Genomic DNA, 15,836 nt, shown 5'->3' on the forward strand with positions numbered 1-15,836 from the left:
CAAGCTTTCCAGCTTAGAAACTTTACCCTTTCAATAGATACCCCAGAGTCATGCCCCCAATGCCCACCTCCTCCAACCACACCCTACCCACCTTCAGTTACCACTCTGTTAATCCCTATCAGGGGATTAATTCACTGATTGGGTCAACTCTGGCAAGCCAGTCATTTCTCCCGAACCTTTTTACACTGACTTACATGTGAGCTTTTGGGAGATACCTTACATCCAAACCATAACGTGGCCACATGTGGCCAGCAGCTGTTGGCTGGTATGGGTCTAAATTCTCTGCAGAATTTGGTGTTCTAAAATGGTGACTTTGCATGGGGTGTGGGGCTTTTCCATGGAGTTCCCATTTCTTCTCATTATTTGTTAGTTTTCACCATCTGAGTGTTGTGCCTCTAGCTAGATTGGGGCACTCTGGAAACATAAGCAAGCATTGGCTGCTGACTCTTGTTTATATGCAGGATGCACATCATGTTGATGTGGGGTTGAGATCCAGGCTTCAGCTTTCAGCTCTGCCATTAACATCTTAGGAAAGTCATTTTCCTGTCTGACCTAGAGTTCCTCATGTGTCAAATGTAGGAGTTTGGCATCTGTACAGCATAGTTGCAGGTGACTAAAAGGAAGATCAGGTCTGAAGTTTAAGAAGGAATCTGTCTTAGCTTGTGTATCATCACTGTAGGATTTTCATATCACTAGGAGTACATGTTGAAAGCAGTTTAGAGCTTGAGCGCCTGTTAGGGAGCTCTAGGCAGGAAGTGTCCATGAGCACTGAGCCCTGAGGGTGGGGACTAAGGTTGGGAAGTACAGGGAGCTGGCTACAATCTGCTAGGGGACAGTAAAATAGGGGGGTGCATGAGGGGAAAAGGCCTGGGGTGGGGATGGGGCCGCACAATAAAAGCAGTGGTAGGGAAGAAATAATCATTTGAATCTTATGGTGTTCTACTTGTAGCCTTATTTTTGTTTTGTTCAATCAAAATAAGATGAAATATTGTCAAAATTCAGTTGAAATCTACTCGATGCATCTCCTTTTTTTTCTGCCAACAATAGCAGTAATGGTGGAAGTACTTAGTTTTAAATAACTTGAATAATACTCTGATTTATAACTGTTGGGGACTTGAAAGCATGCTTTTGATATGGAGATGTTAGGTTTGTTGTTTAAAAAGTGATACTGCACAGTACAGGAGATTTCCATTCTACCAGAGGCGGATCTTTGCTCCTGTTGAATTGAGGGGCACTAGGTAGGGCTCTTCATTGGCATTCCATCAGCCTCATTAAGGAGAAGTTTCTCAAGGCAGTAATGTGGGCAATCCTGCAGAAACATTGTGTATCATGCTCTGCCCTTCTAGAGTGAAGATATGAGCAAAGCCAAAAATTATCCGGGTGTGGTGGTGCACACCTGTAATCCCAGTGGCTCGGAGCTGAGAGGGGATCATGAGTTCAAAGCTAGCCTCAGTAAAAGCGAGGCGCTAAACAACTCAGTGAGACCCTGTCTTTAAATAAAATACAAAATAGAGCTGGAGATGTGGCTCAGTGGTGAAGTGCCCCTGAGTTCAATTCCCAGTAATCCACCCCCCAAAAAATAATTCGGCGGATAGTCAATAGGGATGATGCTGATTTTAGTTTATACTCCCCCAAGGCACCTTCCCATAAAGAAATATTTATGAAGTAGTGCATCTGAATTTTTAATGTTTGTAGTAATTTCTGAAGAATAAAGTCAGTGTGATTGGATGGAAAGGATAACACCAACATTGGAGACAGCAATTCTGAGATATGAATTATGATGTGTCAGCTCTGTTGTATGATCATGCCTTCTATGTTATTTTCATACAAAATTCGTCGTTAAATTTAAAGCTTACTTTGTCACAAGTGAAGTTAACACTTTCTGATGTACACAGCTGACTTGCAATTCTAACCTTGAATGCTTTCAGAAGATGAGATCCAACAACTTCCCTTAGTGAACTGTTCCGTTTCTACATTTTGAATAGTCAAATTAACCCAAATTTTTGATACTGAATCTTAAATTCATGATTATTTTGTGTTCAATAGAGATGAATTGGATACCTTTTCTTCATTTTCTGAGGTATTTTAAGAAAAGTTATCCCATTGGACAATTTGTATTTTCTCTCTGAAAACAATGGTTGGGATGACCAGAAGGGGAAGAGCTGGTCCTCCCAGGACCCTGGCTGTGTTGGAACAGGGCATGGATGAAGATAGGCATGTGGAAAACAACTAAGCTTTTATTATCATGAGAACATCACATTCAGCTTTGGTATCTTTTTAAATGTTGTGTTGATTTAAACCATAAGTCTTTAGTTAATGCTACTGGAGTAGTCGTTTTGTAAAAGAAATGGAAAAAAAGATTCTTCAGAGAAGAGACAAAGCTACGTCCTGGATTAATTGATATCTATGTACCTTTATCATTGAATCACTCAAGTGGTATCTTAAGAATTACCATACCCATAGCTATATGTTTTTTCAACATATGGAGCGTTGACTGCTGTAGAATATTAAAGATGTTGTTTTGCCACTAAGAGTGTCTAATAGGGGTGATAATTGCTGGATTCTAGAAGCCATTACACATTTATAGGAGACTTTGCTCTGGGTTCTAGAAGCCATTGCACGTTAATAGGAGACTCTTTAAGTATTTTGTTGTGACATTTTAAATTTGTATAATTGACCTGTTCTAAGAAAAAACCCCAGATTAGCATTAGATAATGCTATTAGTGTCTGGTAAATACAGAAAAGTCAGTATTGTCTTTCGATATGCAGAATTAGTTTAAATGTTTTACAAAAAGCATATGTAATATGTATTTTTTGTTTGTTTGTTTCATGCAGTTGCTGTGATTGGCTGATAAATATTTGTCATCGAAAGAAAGAACTAAAAGCTCGCACAGTATGGCTTGGATGTCCTGAGAAGAGTGAAGAAAAGCATCCCAGGAATTCAATAAAAAATCAAAAATACAATGTCTTTACCTTTATACCTGGGGTAAGACACTCCTGCACGAGGGTCATAGGTCAGAGCTTGCTGGTTTCCAATGCCTTTCAGAGACACCTCTGTGTTTCACTGTCAGGCCCAACGCAGCACTTCCTGGTCTTATACTGTTCAGTTTCAATGATTGCCAAATCATTCATTTGCATTTTTAATCAACAAGAAAATCTTCAACTTGATTATTAACGTCAGTTCTTGATAAACATCATTTATATAATTATAGAAACAATTGTAGTATAGAAATAATGAAAAAATGCTAAGTAAAATGATCAAAAAATAAGATGTAAAGTTTTTTGGGGGTGGGAATTTGGAGGGAAAAGTTGAATATAATTTCTAAGCTTGTCAAGAAATTTCAAAAAGAAAGTAAAACAATTTTGCTTTCACAAAAATGACACTGTAACAATATGTAAGTGTATATAGATGTCTTTGCTAATTTACATTATAAACCTTAGACCTACTGCTAAATCTTTAATTAGGTACTATGCTAAATTTAAATACTAAAATTTATTTTTCTGCTCCTTGGTTATTAGTAATACTTCTAAATTAAATTTTAAAACCAAGTTTATGTGAGTTTAGAATAGTGGAATAATTTTTTTGACAGATTTATTTATCTTTCTGAAGGCAAAGGCAACTAACTGGTGTTGGTTTTCTTTTTTCTTTTTTTTAATTATAAGATTTTATTTTCTTTTTAGTCCTTGATTCTTAGAAGTTAGACCAGCATGATTTATTGGGGAAAGTAGTTTGTCATCATATATCTGATTATATTTCTATATCAAAACTTTGGCATGTTCTAGCTAAGGGCTATTATTCTATTTATCAAGAAAAGCTCTTGATTACATCAATTGAAAGTTGCTTTTTCTTGTGTATTTGTATTTTAATGATCATTCTGATTTTGTATTGAACATTGATTATTCCCCTCCCTCAATCCCCACCCATTCATTTGTTGGCAAGAGTTTGATATCTAATGTGCTTTTTTATTAAAACACACAAAACTAATGGCCCCATAATTAGAAGACTGATCTTTTGTCAGGACAATAAAATGTAAATGTCTTTGGGGCAAATATTTTCAACTTTATTGAATGAAGCACTGTTTTCTCCTTAGGTTTAAATTATTAAATAACACCGTTAGCTAAGCAGTGTACATTTTCTTAACAGTCACCAGACTTATTCAGTGAATAGTCAAGTATTGAGTACAGTGGTCTGAAACAAAGAATGCAAACTTCACTTTGGTCAGTGTAAATTCATACAACCTGCCTAGAGTGGCTGCATCTTGAGAACACCTGTTGATGTGTCTATACAGTCCTTAACTGTGTGGGTGATTTTTTTTCTTAAATTGTCTCTGAAATGATCTTTTCATCTAAAATGTAGTATTTTAGAAACATTTGGTAATTACACAGTAGGAATTCTATGCCATTTTTAGCATAAATGGCAATTTCTGAATTGCTAATAGATATAATTTATGCTGAGATTTTAAAGATATTGCTGAGGAAAAAGAGAGCTTTCCTTCCTGCTGAGATTAATTTATGAAATAGTTCAAAACATTTCTAGATAGTAGTTGAACATGGTTATGAATATAAGTGTGTTACTGGTATAACTGATTTTTCAGTCACACATGAAACTATATGATGATGCAGTAATTTTATTTTGTATTATGTAATATAAATTGCTTCCCCAGGAGGTTTTGATTCATAGACGGCAAGTTTGCCAGTATGATTGTAATTGTGTGCCATTTGAATTGTTCCTATCTATAAATATAAGGTTTGTTCTATTTAATTTTTAATTCAAATCTAGTAATTTGAGGCATTTGTAAATAGAGCTCTCAATATACTGGATCTTGAGTTTTCTTCCTTATAGGTAATTCCATTTGAATTTTAAAAAAAATATAAAATTTTTCACTTTTGGCTTTCCTAAAATTTTATTGAATGATGAAATTCATGTTTGAAAATAGTGTTAAAGACCAACTACCAAAAGACTATAAAAAATATACAAGTAGCTATATTCCTGAAAATTGGTCTGTTATTTACTATTCTGTGTTGATCATTTTACATGTTTTGAGAAAACACATGCAGGAGATCATCTCATGCAGTCACAGTTGTGCACATCTGGCTTCATAAAGCCCAGTTCATGTTACAAAGCATGGCTGTTGTATTTTTTGTTTTTCATTTATTTTTTTTTTCCCAGTTTGTAAACATGAGGTTAGTACGACTTTCGCATCTTTAGAGTTTCTGAGTTGGTATCTAGATATACATTTTTGTATTTACTGACTTGCTAGCATTGGGAAAGTTTTGGTGTCATTTGCTTGGATGTGCATGTAAAGATTATAGATTTTGGAAAACTAAAAATTTCATTAAAAAAATAAAGCCTCTTAGGGAAGGATACTTTTAATATAGTTTAGAGTCCTAATTGTTGTTTCCCCTCAGTTTATCTCAAATGTTATGTGGGGTAACCTTTATATATGGGATAGCTTTAGAAAGCCAATTCCAAACAGAAATGTGGTTATATATTGTGCTGAATTTAATTATATATTGGATGTATTAAAATTTTTCCTTGAAGGGATTGTGTTAATTTCTCTTTTCCTTTTCAGGTTTTATATGAACAATTCAAGTTTTTCTTGAATCTCTATTTTCTGGTAGTGTCCTGCTCACAGTTTGTACCAGCATTGAAAATAGGCTACCTCTACACCTACTGGGCTCCTCTGGTAAAAGAAAAAATTTAAAAAATTATGCTCAATTATTAATTATTATCTAAAAATGATGTTTAGAATACAATTTTAAGAGTTCATATGGCTAAAAGATAAATTAACGATTGTTAAAATGTTGTTGTTTTTGTGTATCATTTAACACTTGTTAAAGGATTTCACTGAGTTCTGTGAATTAATCCCCTTTAGCCCTGTAGGAAGTGTAAGGTCAGAGCACTGCCTGCAGAGCAGCAGGAGTCTGTAGACCTCTGTAGCTGGGGAAGTTATGAGTGTCCTTTCTGGGGCTTTCTGCACCTGTTCAAAGGCTTGTAGGTCTGTCTGCCTGGTCCCTGCTCCTTCCTTTACTATGGAACTGTTGGGTGATACTGAGGTGGTAGGATCTGGAGAGTTAGTGTCTTGATGTGAAGCCAGTGGTGAAAGTTCTGAAGTATTAGACTGCAGTAAGACAATTTCTGGTTGACAGCTCAGTGTATGAAGTGTTCTGAAAGGTTGAGACTCTTGGCATTATTTCAAATATGTTCTTTTATACTTCTTTTCTTTCCTATTTTTTCCTTCTATTTTATCTTATGGTGCCAGGGTCAAAGCTAGGGCTTCAGCATGATAGGCAAGCACTCTACCACTGAACCACATGCCCAGCTCTAGCATATTCTTTCTTGATAGTTTTATGCTATTTGTTGATAGTAAAGACAATAGAAAATAGTTCTGCTTACTTTTTGGTTGCCCCGTTTTGGGCAGGAACAGCAGGGAAAGTGATTCCTTGGTGAAAGAGGAGCGCAGAGCTCAGTGTGGTCTTCAGAGTTGGAGAGGTGTGCTCGCTCCTGTGCTCATCTGTGCTGTCTTGTGTAGTCTCTCCACTAGAGACTCTTCCCAGTGAATCAGGAGAGCTGCTGTCACAGGACAGGTCCAGTGTGTGCCATTAGATTTTTGCTGAGATGTACTTTGTGACTCCCCATTCTTATACCGTTAAGAATGGGGTGAATTTGAGGAATGAAAGTAACTTCATATGGAGTATAAATACAAAATCCCTGGATGAATGAGTATGTTTTTTACATATTAAATTAGTGAGATTGAAAGAGAGACAGGTGCTGAACATGGGTAAAGATGTAATACAGTGGCTCTCATCCATTGTCAGGGTCAATATGTCTGCACACCCATTGGATGAATGGTTGTTAATATATATTTATCAAACACTTGGAGAATTGATTCAACAGTTTTATTTGAGGAATTTATCCTATAGAAATAATGATTGATTAACAAAGAGAATAATCCATTGTTATTTTTGATGAAAAAAATTATGTAAGAAGTCAAATGACTGAATTGATTGAACTGTGCTATATCCTACTCACATATTGGAATAAAGTCTAGCTTTAAAAATGTTTAGGAAAGGTATTTAATAACTTCAAAGGTATGTATAGTAGGGTAAATTTTAAAAGGTAGGTTAATGTGTAGAATAAATGCACACTTCTTTTGAAGAGCCAGTAATATGCACCTTTGTGTCTAGCACTAGTCTAAGTAATGTGGTACAACAATGAACAAGACAGACAAAATCCCGTCCTAACAGAATAAGTGTTCTGGGGGAGAAGACAGTCTACAAGCAGATTCATAATGCTGGATGGGTAGCCATGGCTTTGAAGAAGAAAATAAAAAGCAGGACAAAGGTAGAGGAAGTGAGGCCCTCTTAGGAAGGAAGTCAAGGATCACCTCTTGTGGGGGTAGCATGTACAGAACAGGGGAGTGTTGCAGGAACAGTTTACTAATCTCACCATATTCTGGAGTGTGATCAGGTTCTCCTGCTGGGGAGTGGGGGTAGGGGAGGGTACCTGGAAAGGATTTTAGCAGGGTGAGGGGCTGTGTCCCTCAGACGTTCCCACAGAGGAGACACAGAAGTATATGCAACAGAGATTGAAAGTGGTGTTTTACTAGGAGACATGGAGAGGAGTGGAATGAACATTTCTTCCTTGTTCTCACCTACCTTCTACCCCATTGGGGTGGCTTCTGTTAGGAATGTAAGATTATAGTTGCTATACTGCTTAGTTTACTTTACTGCTTATGCATGTATCATTTCAAATAATATGCAGTATTGTCTTCCATGCTTTATATAAAGTTGTCTTAATTTGTGTATCCTGTTGCACCGAATTTTATTTAGCTTCACATTGGTTCATGAAATTGGTCCTTGTTGACACATGAATATTTACTTCATCTTTTGTTTTTCTAAAGTATTCTATTGTATGAATATATCACAACTGAGGTGTCCAGTGTCCTGGGAAAGGAGACTTTTAGGTTGCTTCTAATTTTTTGCTATTACAGATGTTGTTTAATTTATAATTTCATTACTCATGATTCTTTATGTGCATATGCTAAAAATTATGCCACATACTTCCAAAAATCTCACTTTAAAAGTTTTTTTTGATCTTCAATGTTTTCTAATGAAAGAAATATAGCATCACAGAAATTTTAGAACAGAGAAAATACTTGGCAACAGTAAAAACAACTATGTTTATGATTTTAATGTTTCTATTTCTAGTCCCTTTTTTCTGTTCATAGCTTTACATGTTGTGTTTAACATATAAATATTATTGACATCTTGAATTGAATCTTTTATTAACTAACATAGTGATAAACTGAGAGTACAATTCTTCTTAAAACCAACACAAAAAATATGTATTTTGTTTTTGCCTTTTGTCCTTACTATTAATTTTTAATTTTATTGTTTTTAAATGGTACTAGGGATTGAACTCTGGGGTGCTTTACCCTGAGTTACATTCCCAGCCCCTTTTATTTTTTATGTTGAGACAGGGTCTCACAAAGTTGCCAAGGGTGTGCTTGAACTTCGGATCCTCCTGCCTGTGCCTCCTGAATCACTGTAATCACAGGCATGCACCACTGCGCCTGGCTATAATTACTTTTTAAACCAAAGAAAATTTCCTTTAGGTAGATTATTTATCAAGAATTTTATTTGATTTGTTTACAAAAATGATTATCTTCGCCTTGCCTAGAGAGGAATTTGTTAATGTGTGCATGTGCATGCATGGCCTTGTGCATGTGGTTATGTGAGTATGCGCACACTATACTGTTCACAAAGACCATTTTTTTAGTACTTTATCTATTTTCATGTGAGCATTCATTTCCAGTTCTAGTTTCAGTTTTAAGTCCTGTAGCTTGAATTTTCAGCCACAGGTCTTTTTTAAATTTTTTTATTTTTTTCTACTTTGTCATATTTTTTTGACATGTAGGACTTTGTGTTTAGATGAGTACCTCAGTTAAGAAATTACTTCAGGGTCTCTCTGCTCTCTAATCATCATGAGAGCTTCTTCCCTCTGTCACACTCTCCTGCCATGCTGTTCAGCCTCACCTCAAGCCCCAAGAAATGAAGCTGGCCATTTATGAACTAAGATCTCTGAAACCATGAGCCCTAGGGTGGATCCCAGATGATGGGCCAGAAGGAGGCAGCATTCTGTGTGGCTCCGTGACCTGGGACTCAAGTAGTGAGAACACTGCTTCTCTGCAAGCAATATTCCTGCTCCAGTGTAGGAATCACAGCCATCATGCCCATCTAGGGCTCTAGGCCTCAGGCTCATGGTAGGTCTCCCAACTACTCGTCCATGCAGGAAATACAAGATACCCAAGTGGGATCATTAGCATCTACGTAAAACTTTCGGCCACCCACTTGAGCAGAAATAACTGATGCCACTCCCATACAGGACACCCGGCAGCTTCTCACATGCAGGAACTCTGGCCACCACTCCCGTGTGAACCCGCATCTACCACCATGGGGCTCCCCTGGTCTCTGCCATCTTGGGACTACTCTGCAGCAGTGGAGACAGTCCCCTACACACAGTAGCCTGCCTGCACCCAGGAACTTCATGAATGCTCTGAAGATAGCTGACAGCCACACACTGGAAGCCACAGAGCTCCTCTCTCAACTAATTATCCAACGCCATCCCCTAGTTCTCCCACCCAACCTGACACCCCACCGCTGATGGGCCTTTATCACCATCTTCAGTAGGGCAACATCCAGTTTGGAACTCCAGCTGGCCAGGTATCCAGTTTCCAACTCCCCTCTCTCCCCAGCAGCCACTGTCCCCACACAGTGACACCCTGGTTACCTTCAGCAGCCTGAAAGTGGAGAAATCAGCTAATAACAGATGACCCCATCTCTTGGATAAGAAGAGAAGCAGGAAAGATACTGATTTCCAACCAAAACAATCCGTGTTTCTTCCTTCAAGATTTTTTTCCCTCTCTCTATTATCCCACCCTCACATCCCCAACATATGTGAAACCAAGTACTTTGCATGAATTAGGATTTTGAGGACTGGGATATCTCAAGAGTATCTTACAGTTGTATTGCATATTACTTTTCCCCACCAATTTATACTATTTTAACATCTTTTTCTTAATATATATGTGTGTTTATTTTATGTATTCTACTGTCTTCCCACTTACTTGTCTACCCAAAATTACTTCCTCTCCTTTCTCCTGCTACTAATCTTCTTCTTTAGATTTTTCAACACACTTCCTAAGATATAACAACTCTATATTCTCACCTCCTACCTCCTCAGAAAATCATCCTACTCCTCACCCCTGGTGCTTTGCCCACCATCAGAAACTGTAAACCTTTTTACAAACCTACTGAGTATATTGTAGATAATAATTGAATTCACCATTTCTGTACATTATGACCAAACTGTAAATGTCTTAATAGCAAAAAAAAAAAAAAAAAAAAAGAAAAGAAATTACTTCAGTATATTCGTACAAGGGATATTGTTTTGTTAAAAAGAGAAGTGAAAAGCCTCCTTGCTTTTTTTCCATTTGCACCAGTGCTTATTGTGATAAACTTTGGTGACTGCTCCTGAATCCTGAGTGTTCCTCATGTGAATCTCAGAATTGGTCTGTTTGTAAGAGACATGATCATTTTCTTGGTCCCGCAGCAGCTGCAGTTGATGCCCTCTTTAGATGACAAGTGGTAATTCTTGTTAACGTGGAGGCTTCTGCTGTCTCTATGCACTTTTAACCTTTGGTTTAGTAAAAATCTTAAAATGTTGACGAGCACATTAGGCTCACCTTTAAATCCCAAGAAGCAGCTTTTGGGTATGTTAGTTCTTTGATTCAAGCTCACCTTGGAAGTATTTTTTAAAACTTTGAAAGTCCACATTCAGTATAGAGGATCTTCTTATTAATCTAGGCAAACATACCTGTATTTTGTTTATTTCGTGTTTTTTTATATGGTGCTGGGGATCAAACCCAGTGCTAGGCAAGCACTCTACCACCAACCACAACCCCAGTCCCTGAAGAATGCAAATTCTAAAACCCATTTGGTATCTTCCTTTTTTTATCAAAGGAAATGTTCTTTAACAGGGATTTTTTTCAAAAGTTCTTGCTCTTTTTTTTTTTTTTTAAGTTTCTTTTTTTCTAGTTGCAGATGGACAGAATCCCTTTGTTAAGTTTTTTATGCTGTGCTGAGGATTGAACCCAGTCCCTCTCACATGCTAGGCAAGCACTCTGCTACCGAGCCCCAGCCCCAGCCCCAGCCCGCGTTCTTGCTCTTTTTGTACCAGTTTATTTTTACCCTGTATGTTCAGGGCCCATTATAACATGCTGTCTTATGCAGATATTTATGTTTTTGACATCTTTTCTTTGCTTGTTCTCTATAAGGTTGTTAAGAGAAAGGTCTTAGTTAATTTTTCCAGATTTCTCTTAGCCAAAAACCTGTCAACAAAGCCCATAATCATCTTATAGCTGGTGCTTATAAAATCTCATCTGTTGTTCTTTTGATGCTTATAAAGTCTCATGTCTGTTGTCCACTCATTTTTAAAGTGTTTTACTTAAAATTTATTCCCTTTGTTCTCTAAAATTGGGATGTTTTTGAAAACAGCAATAGCTTTATTAATTATCTTTCTTTTAAAATTATTCTTGGCAATGTTATTTATTAGCTTTAACTCTGAACTAATTTCTGTTATATTTCCTATATACACTGAAAACAACGTGACTTTATTAACTCCATTCTCATGCCACAATGGAGATTGCCTGCCTACCATCTCTCCCCATCCCCCTAACTCCTTCTCCCTCCCCCTCTGCTTTCAGAATTGTTCTTTGACGCAAAGCTAGTATAATCAGATACAAAACAGATTATGATGCTTCAGTCAAATCAATAAGGTAGAACAGGTCTATCCATTCATACAGAAGATTTTCAGTTAAAGAAGATTCTGGCTCTGTGGATTTTTAACTTGTGAGCTAAATATCTTCCTTGTAATTTGGTACTACATAATTGTCAAACAGAGATCGTATGGGTGAGAAATCAATTGATTGAGTCTCTGATTTTCAGTCTTCTGTTAAAATCCTTCTGTCCACCCTTTTTTGTGAGTACTGCATTGGAGGTGGGCAAAGTATTGGAAGGAAGACAAAAATTAGTTGCTTAGAATCCTACCATCCAGGGACACCAACTGTCAGTGATCTGTGTTACCTACTCTCCTGTGTGTCAGCTTCTTATCCATACTCTAGAAGAAAAGGGACATGCTTTCAAGGTTTGTGTGACATATAAAAGTGAGAACTGACAATAAGCCCTTGAAGGTAAACTGATACTCTTTTGGTATTTGTTACACATGGCTCCTCAGTTATCTGGAGAAATAGGAGAGAGGCTGTGGACAGGCCACATGAGACAAACCATGTTGTCCAGTCTGACAGGCTCATTCTCCTGTTTCTAGGGTGTGATATTTCTCTGTGGCCTCTAGGGAGCAACACTATAGCTTATGTCTCTGGCCTGGTTGGTACTGAGGTAATGGGAAGACTCAGTCCATCTTGCAATGATTTACTTGCTCAGCGCTTACATGAACTACCAGTTAAGAACTCTGAATATGCAAACTGTTAATGTAGAGGCCCTTTGATTGTGGACTGTAGTGGTTAAGGAAATAGTAGCATAAGTTTTTCTTACTTTCAGTTTGCTTAATGTTTGTGTGCTGGCTATGGGGTAGCAATTTGCTCAGGTGGATCCGATCGTGGTGACACCTCTTGGATGTTGCTGATCCTATGCACTTATGATACATTCACATAAGCTCTTGATTTAATAAAGCAGCCTATAAATGCCAGCAGTCCTTGCCTATGAGCAGGAATTTGTTTCCTGTTAAGAGTCTCCAACTCCTGTTTTCAGGAATTGGGGCCTGCCTCCCTTTATTCCATTTCTCTGATATTGTTCCCTTATGACTAGTGGCTTAGTTTTACTGACTCCTTGAATTTTTAGAAGCAGTAGGAAGTAGCACATTTTTTTGTGGTCTATTGTTACTTACTGAATTCAGAGTTAACTTTTGCTGCCTTTAAGCCATGAGTTTAAAGAAATGAAAAGTAGAGCCACCTGGAGAGTTTAAATAACATGTGTGTCTAGAACCTGTTTGCTGGAGAATAGAAGTAAAGGTACACATTTCAAATAGGGCCTGAGCAAATCTGTGTTTCAGAAAATTTTCCCGGGTGATTATGAATATTCTCCTGATTGAAACACTGTTTACAATCTGTAGATAAAATGCACTTGGCATTTGCTCATTTACAAACAGAACTTTACGAAATTACTTCTATATCATGAATAGTAAATATTCTAATTGTAAATATTCTCCTAATGGTCTAATTGCAAATATTCTCCTGTATGGGAATGACTGCATAGAAATCTAGTTTCTGGAGTCAGAGATGCATATTATCTCACGTTACTGAAATGGAGCCGTGACTGGCAATGCATGTATCTATAATGGGATTGTCTTCTCCCAAAAAACTTACTAAAATAACTATGCATCTCAAAACTGCTGGTGTCTTTGAGTCAAGGAAGTATTTCCTCATGAGTGTACCATGAACTTCTTTTTTGTGTATATTCAGGTTGTTTTTAGTTTTTCATATTCATGCTGGGATACTTGAATATTTTTTTTTCCTTTGAGATGATTTTCTAAAAGTTAAACTGCTTAGCTAAATATGCATAAATTTAAAGGCTTTTGAAAATACTATATCTCTTAAAGCTTTTTTGGGTAGTGGGTGAGTAGGTATAGGCTGGTCTCACTTTTAATATTTTCTTCTTTTTGCTTTGACTTTAGAATAAAGTAATGAATTTAGTTATTTTTTTTCAGTCTCTAATGGGTTCTTTGGGAACCACTTTTATTTCATTGATACTTAGTCATGACAAGTTGTCAGGTATGGAAAACTAGGACATAATTCCTTGTAGTACATTTTTTACTGTTATAGAGACACTTGGTCATAATATAAAAATCTTTATTCTTAAAATTTTGTATTTTGCACAATTAATACCATTTTTTAATGGTAAAGGCTGAGCAGTTTGTCACTAAGATCAAGAACAAGGACTTATCCTCCCATTCCTTCTATTTAACATTTTATTGAAGATAAGGAGAATAGAATAGTAAGGTAAGAAATGAAATCAGTCATTTAGACTGAAAGAAAGAACAAAAGCTATGTATCTATTCACAGATGGCATGATTCTTGTAAACAAGAAAACTTAAGGAATCTACACAGAGCTATTATAATTAGAAAATGAATTGGCAGAGTTGCAGAATACAAGATAAATATACAGAAATTGTGTATTTCTGTATACTAGGAATAACTATCTTAAAGTGAGATTAAAATAACAATTCAATATATGATAGTATCAAAAAGAAAAAAATACTTAGAAATAAATTTAGCTAAAGTGTGAAATTACTGAAAATTACAAAGCATTTTTAAAAATAATCAATGAAGATCTGAATAAATGGAAAGTCATCTCATGTTCAAGACAGTATATTGTTATGATATAGCATTTTCCATAAGCATCTATAGATTTAATAGAAGCCCCATCAAAAATTGCAGCTTTTTTTTTTCCCCTCAGAAGTTGACAAGCTGATTCTAAAAGTTGATATGATAATACTGGGGACCCAGAGTAACCAGTATATCCTAGAAAAAATAGATCAAAGTTGAAGTACTCAAACTCCCCCATATTCATGCTGAAATAATCAAGACAGTGTGATAATGATACAAACATAGGTGTACAATCAATGGAATAGAATTGAGAGTCCAAAAGGAATCTTTGTATTTATGATAGATTGACTCTCAAAAAGGCTACCAACACAGTTTGATGGAGAAAGAATAGTCTTTTCAAGAAATGATGTTGGAATAACTGAGTATCTACATGCAAAAGAACAAAATTGGATGCCTTCCTAACATTGAACACAAAAAATAAAATGGATCAAAGACATAAATGTAAGAGTTAAAATTATAAGATTCCTAGGAGAAAATAGAGATGTAAAAATCTTTGTGACCCTCAATACCAAAAACTGAAATGATAAAGAAAAAAATAGAGTTTTGGTCAAAATTTAAATTTTTTTTTTTTGTATCAGAGGACACAATGAGGAAAGTAAAAAGATAAACCCTAATGGGAGAAAATACAAGGTCACATTTGTAAATTACATATTTTTCAAGGCATCTGTATTTAGCATAAGTACACAACTCAGCAACTAAATGACAATAACTCTGTTAAAAAGCGGATGAAGGATCCAAATAAACATTTACTCAAAGAATAAATCAAAGTGGCTTGTAAGCACATGGAAAGATGCTCAACAACACTGTGGTGAGGGAAGTAAAAATTAAAACCACCAGTGGATGGCTGCTGTCAGCGAGGCAGAGGAGCATGTGCTAGTGGTGAGGGGACCCACGTTTTTAGTTGGTGGAGTTTTAAAGTGGGCTAAACTCTTGGCAGAACAGTTCAGTAGTTCCTTAGAATAATGAAGTTACCATGTCACCAGACTAGGTGAGGCATAAGAGGTGACTGCTCCTAAGTATGGGGGTTTCTTTTGTGATGCTAAAAAATATTCTAAAATTAAATGATGTGGTGGTTGCATAATTCTGTGAAAGTACCAAAAAACAATGAATTGTGTACATTAGAAGGGTTGAGTTTAATGGCATGTTATATGGCAGAAAGCTGTTACTTAGAAGAAGGATGAATTATACGCTAAGAGTGTAGGTGGGGGCTGGGATTGTAGCTCCGTGGTAGAGCACTTGCCTAGCACACGTGAGGTCCTGGGTTCAATCCTCAGCACCACATAAAACTGAAATAAAGATATTGTGTCCACCTACAACTAAAATATAAATATTAAAAAAAAAAAAAAGAGTGTAGGTGGGTTAGATTCTGCC

General features: G+C 36.5%; 1 protein-coding gene across 4 annotated transcripts in view; it reads left to right on the forward strand.

Annotated features, from left to right (window-relative positions):
- Positions 1 to 15,836, forward strand: part of ATP9B (ATPase phospholipid transporting 9B (putative)) — a 273,460-nt gene that overhangs the window by 21,525 nt on the left and 236,099 nt on the right. For all 4 annotated transcript variants that reach the window (XR_014018324.1, XM_081263198.1, XM_081263199.1 and 1 more), the window contains exons 3-4: positions 2,836 to 2,986; positions 5,574 to 5,687. Coding sequence is in view for 3 of the 4 variants with exons in the window: in XM_081263198.1 (XP_081119324.1) it covers positions 2,836 to 2,986; positions 5,574 to 5,687 (265 nt within the window). In the remaining variant the exon portion in view is untranslated. The remainder of the gene's footprint in view (positions 1 to 2,835; positions 2,987 to 5,573; positions 5,688 to 15,836) is intronic.

Source organism: Spermophilus citellus (genome assembly GCF_964194105.1).
Source record: "Spermophilus citellus genome assembly, chromosome: 12".
Classification (NCBI taxonomy): domain Eukaryota; kingdom Metazoa; phylum Chordata; class Mammalia; order Rodentia; family Sciuridae; genus Spermophilus; species Spermophilus citellus.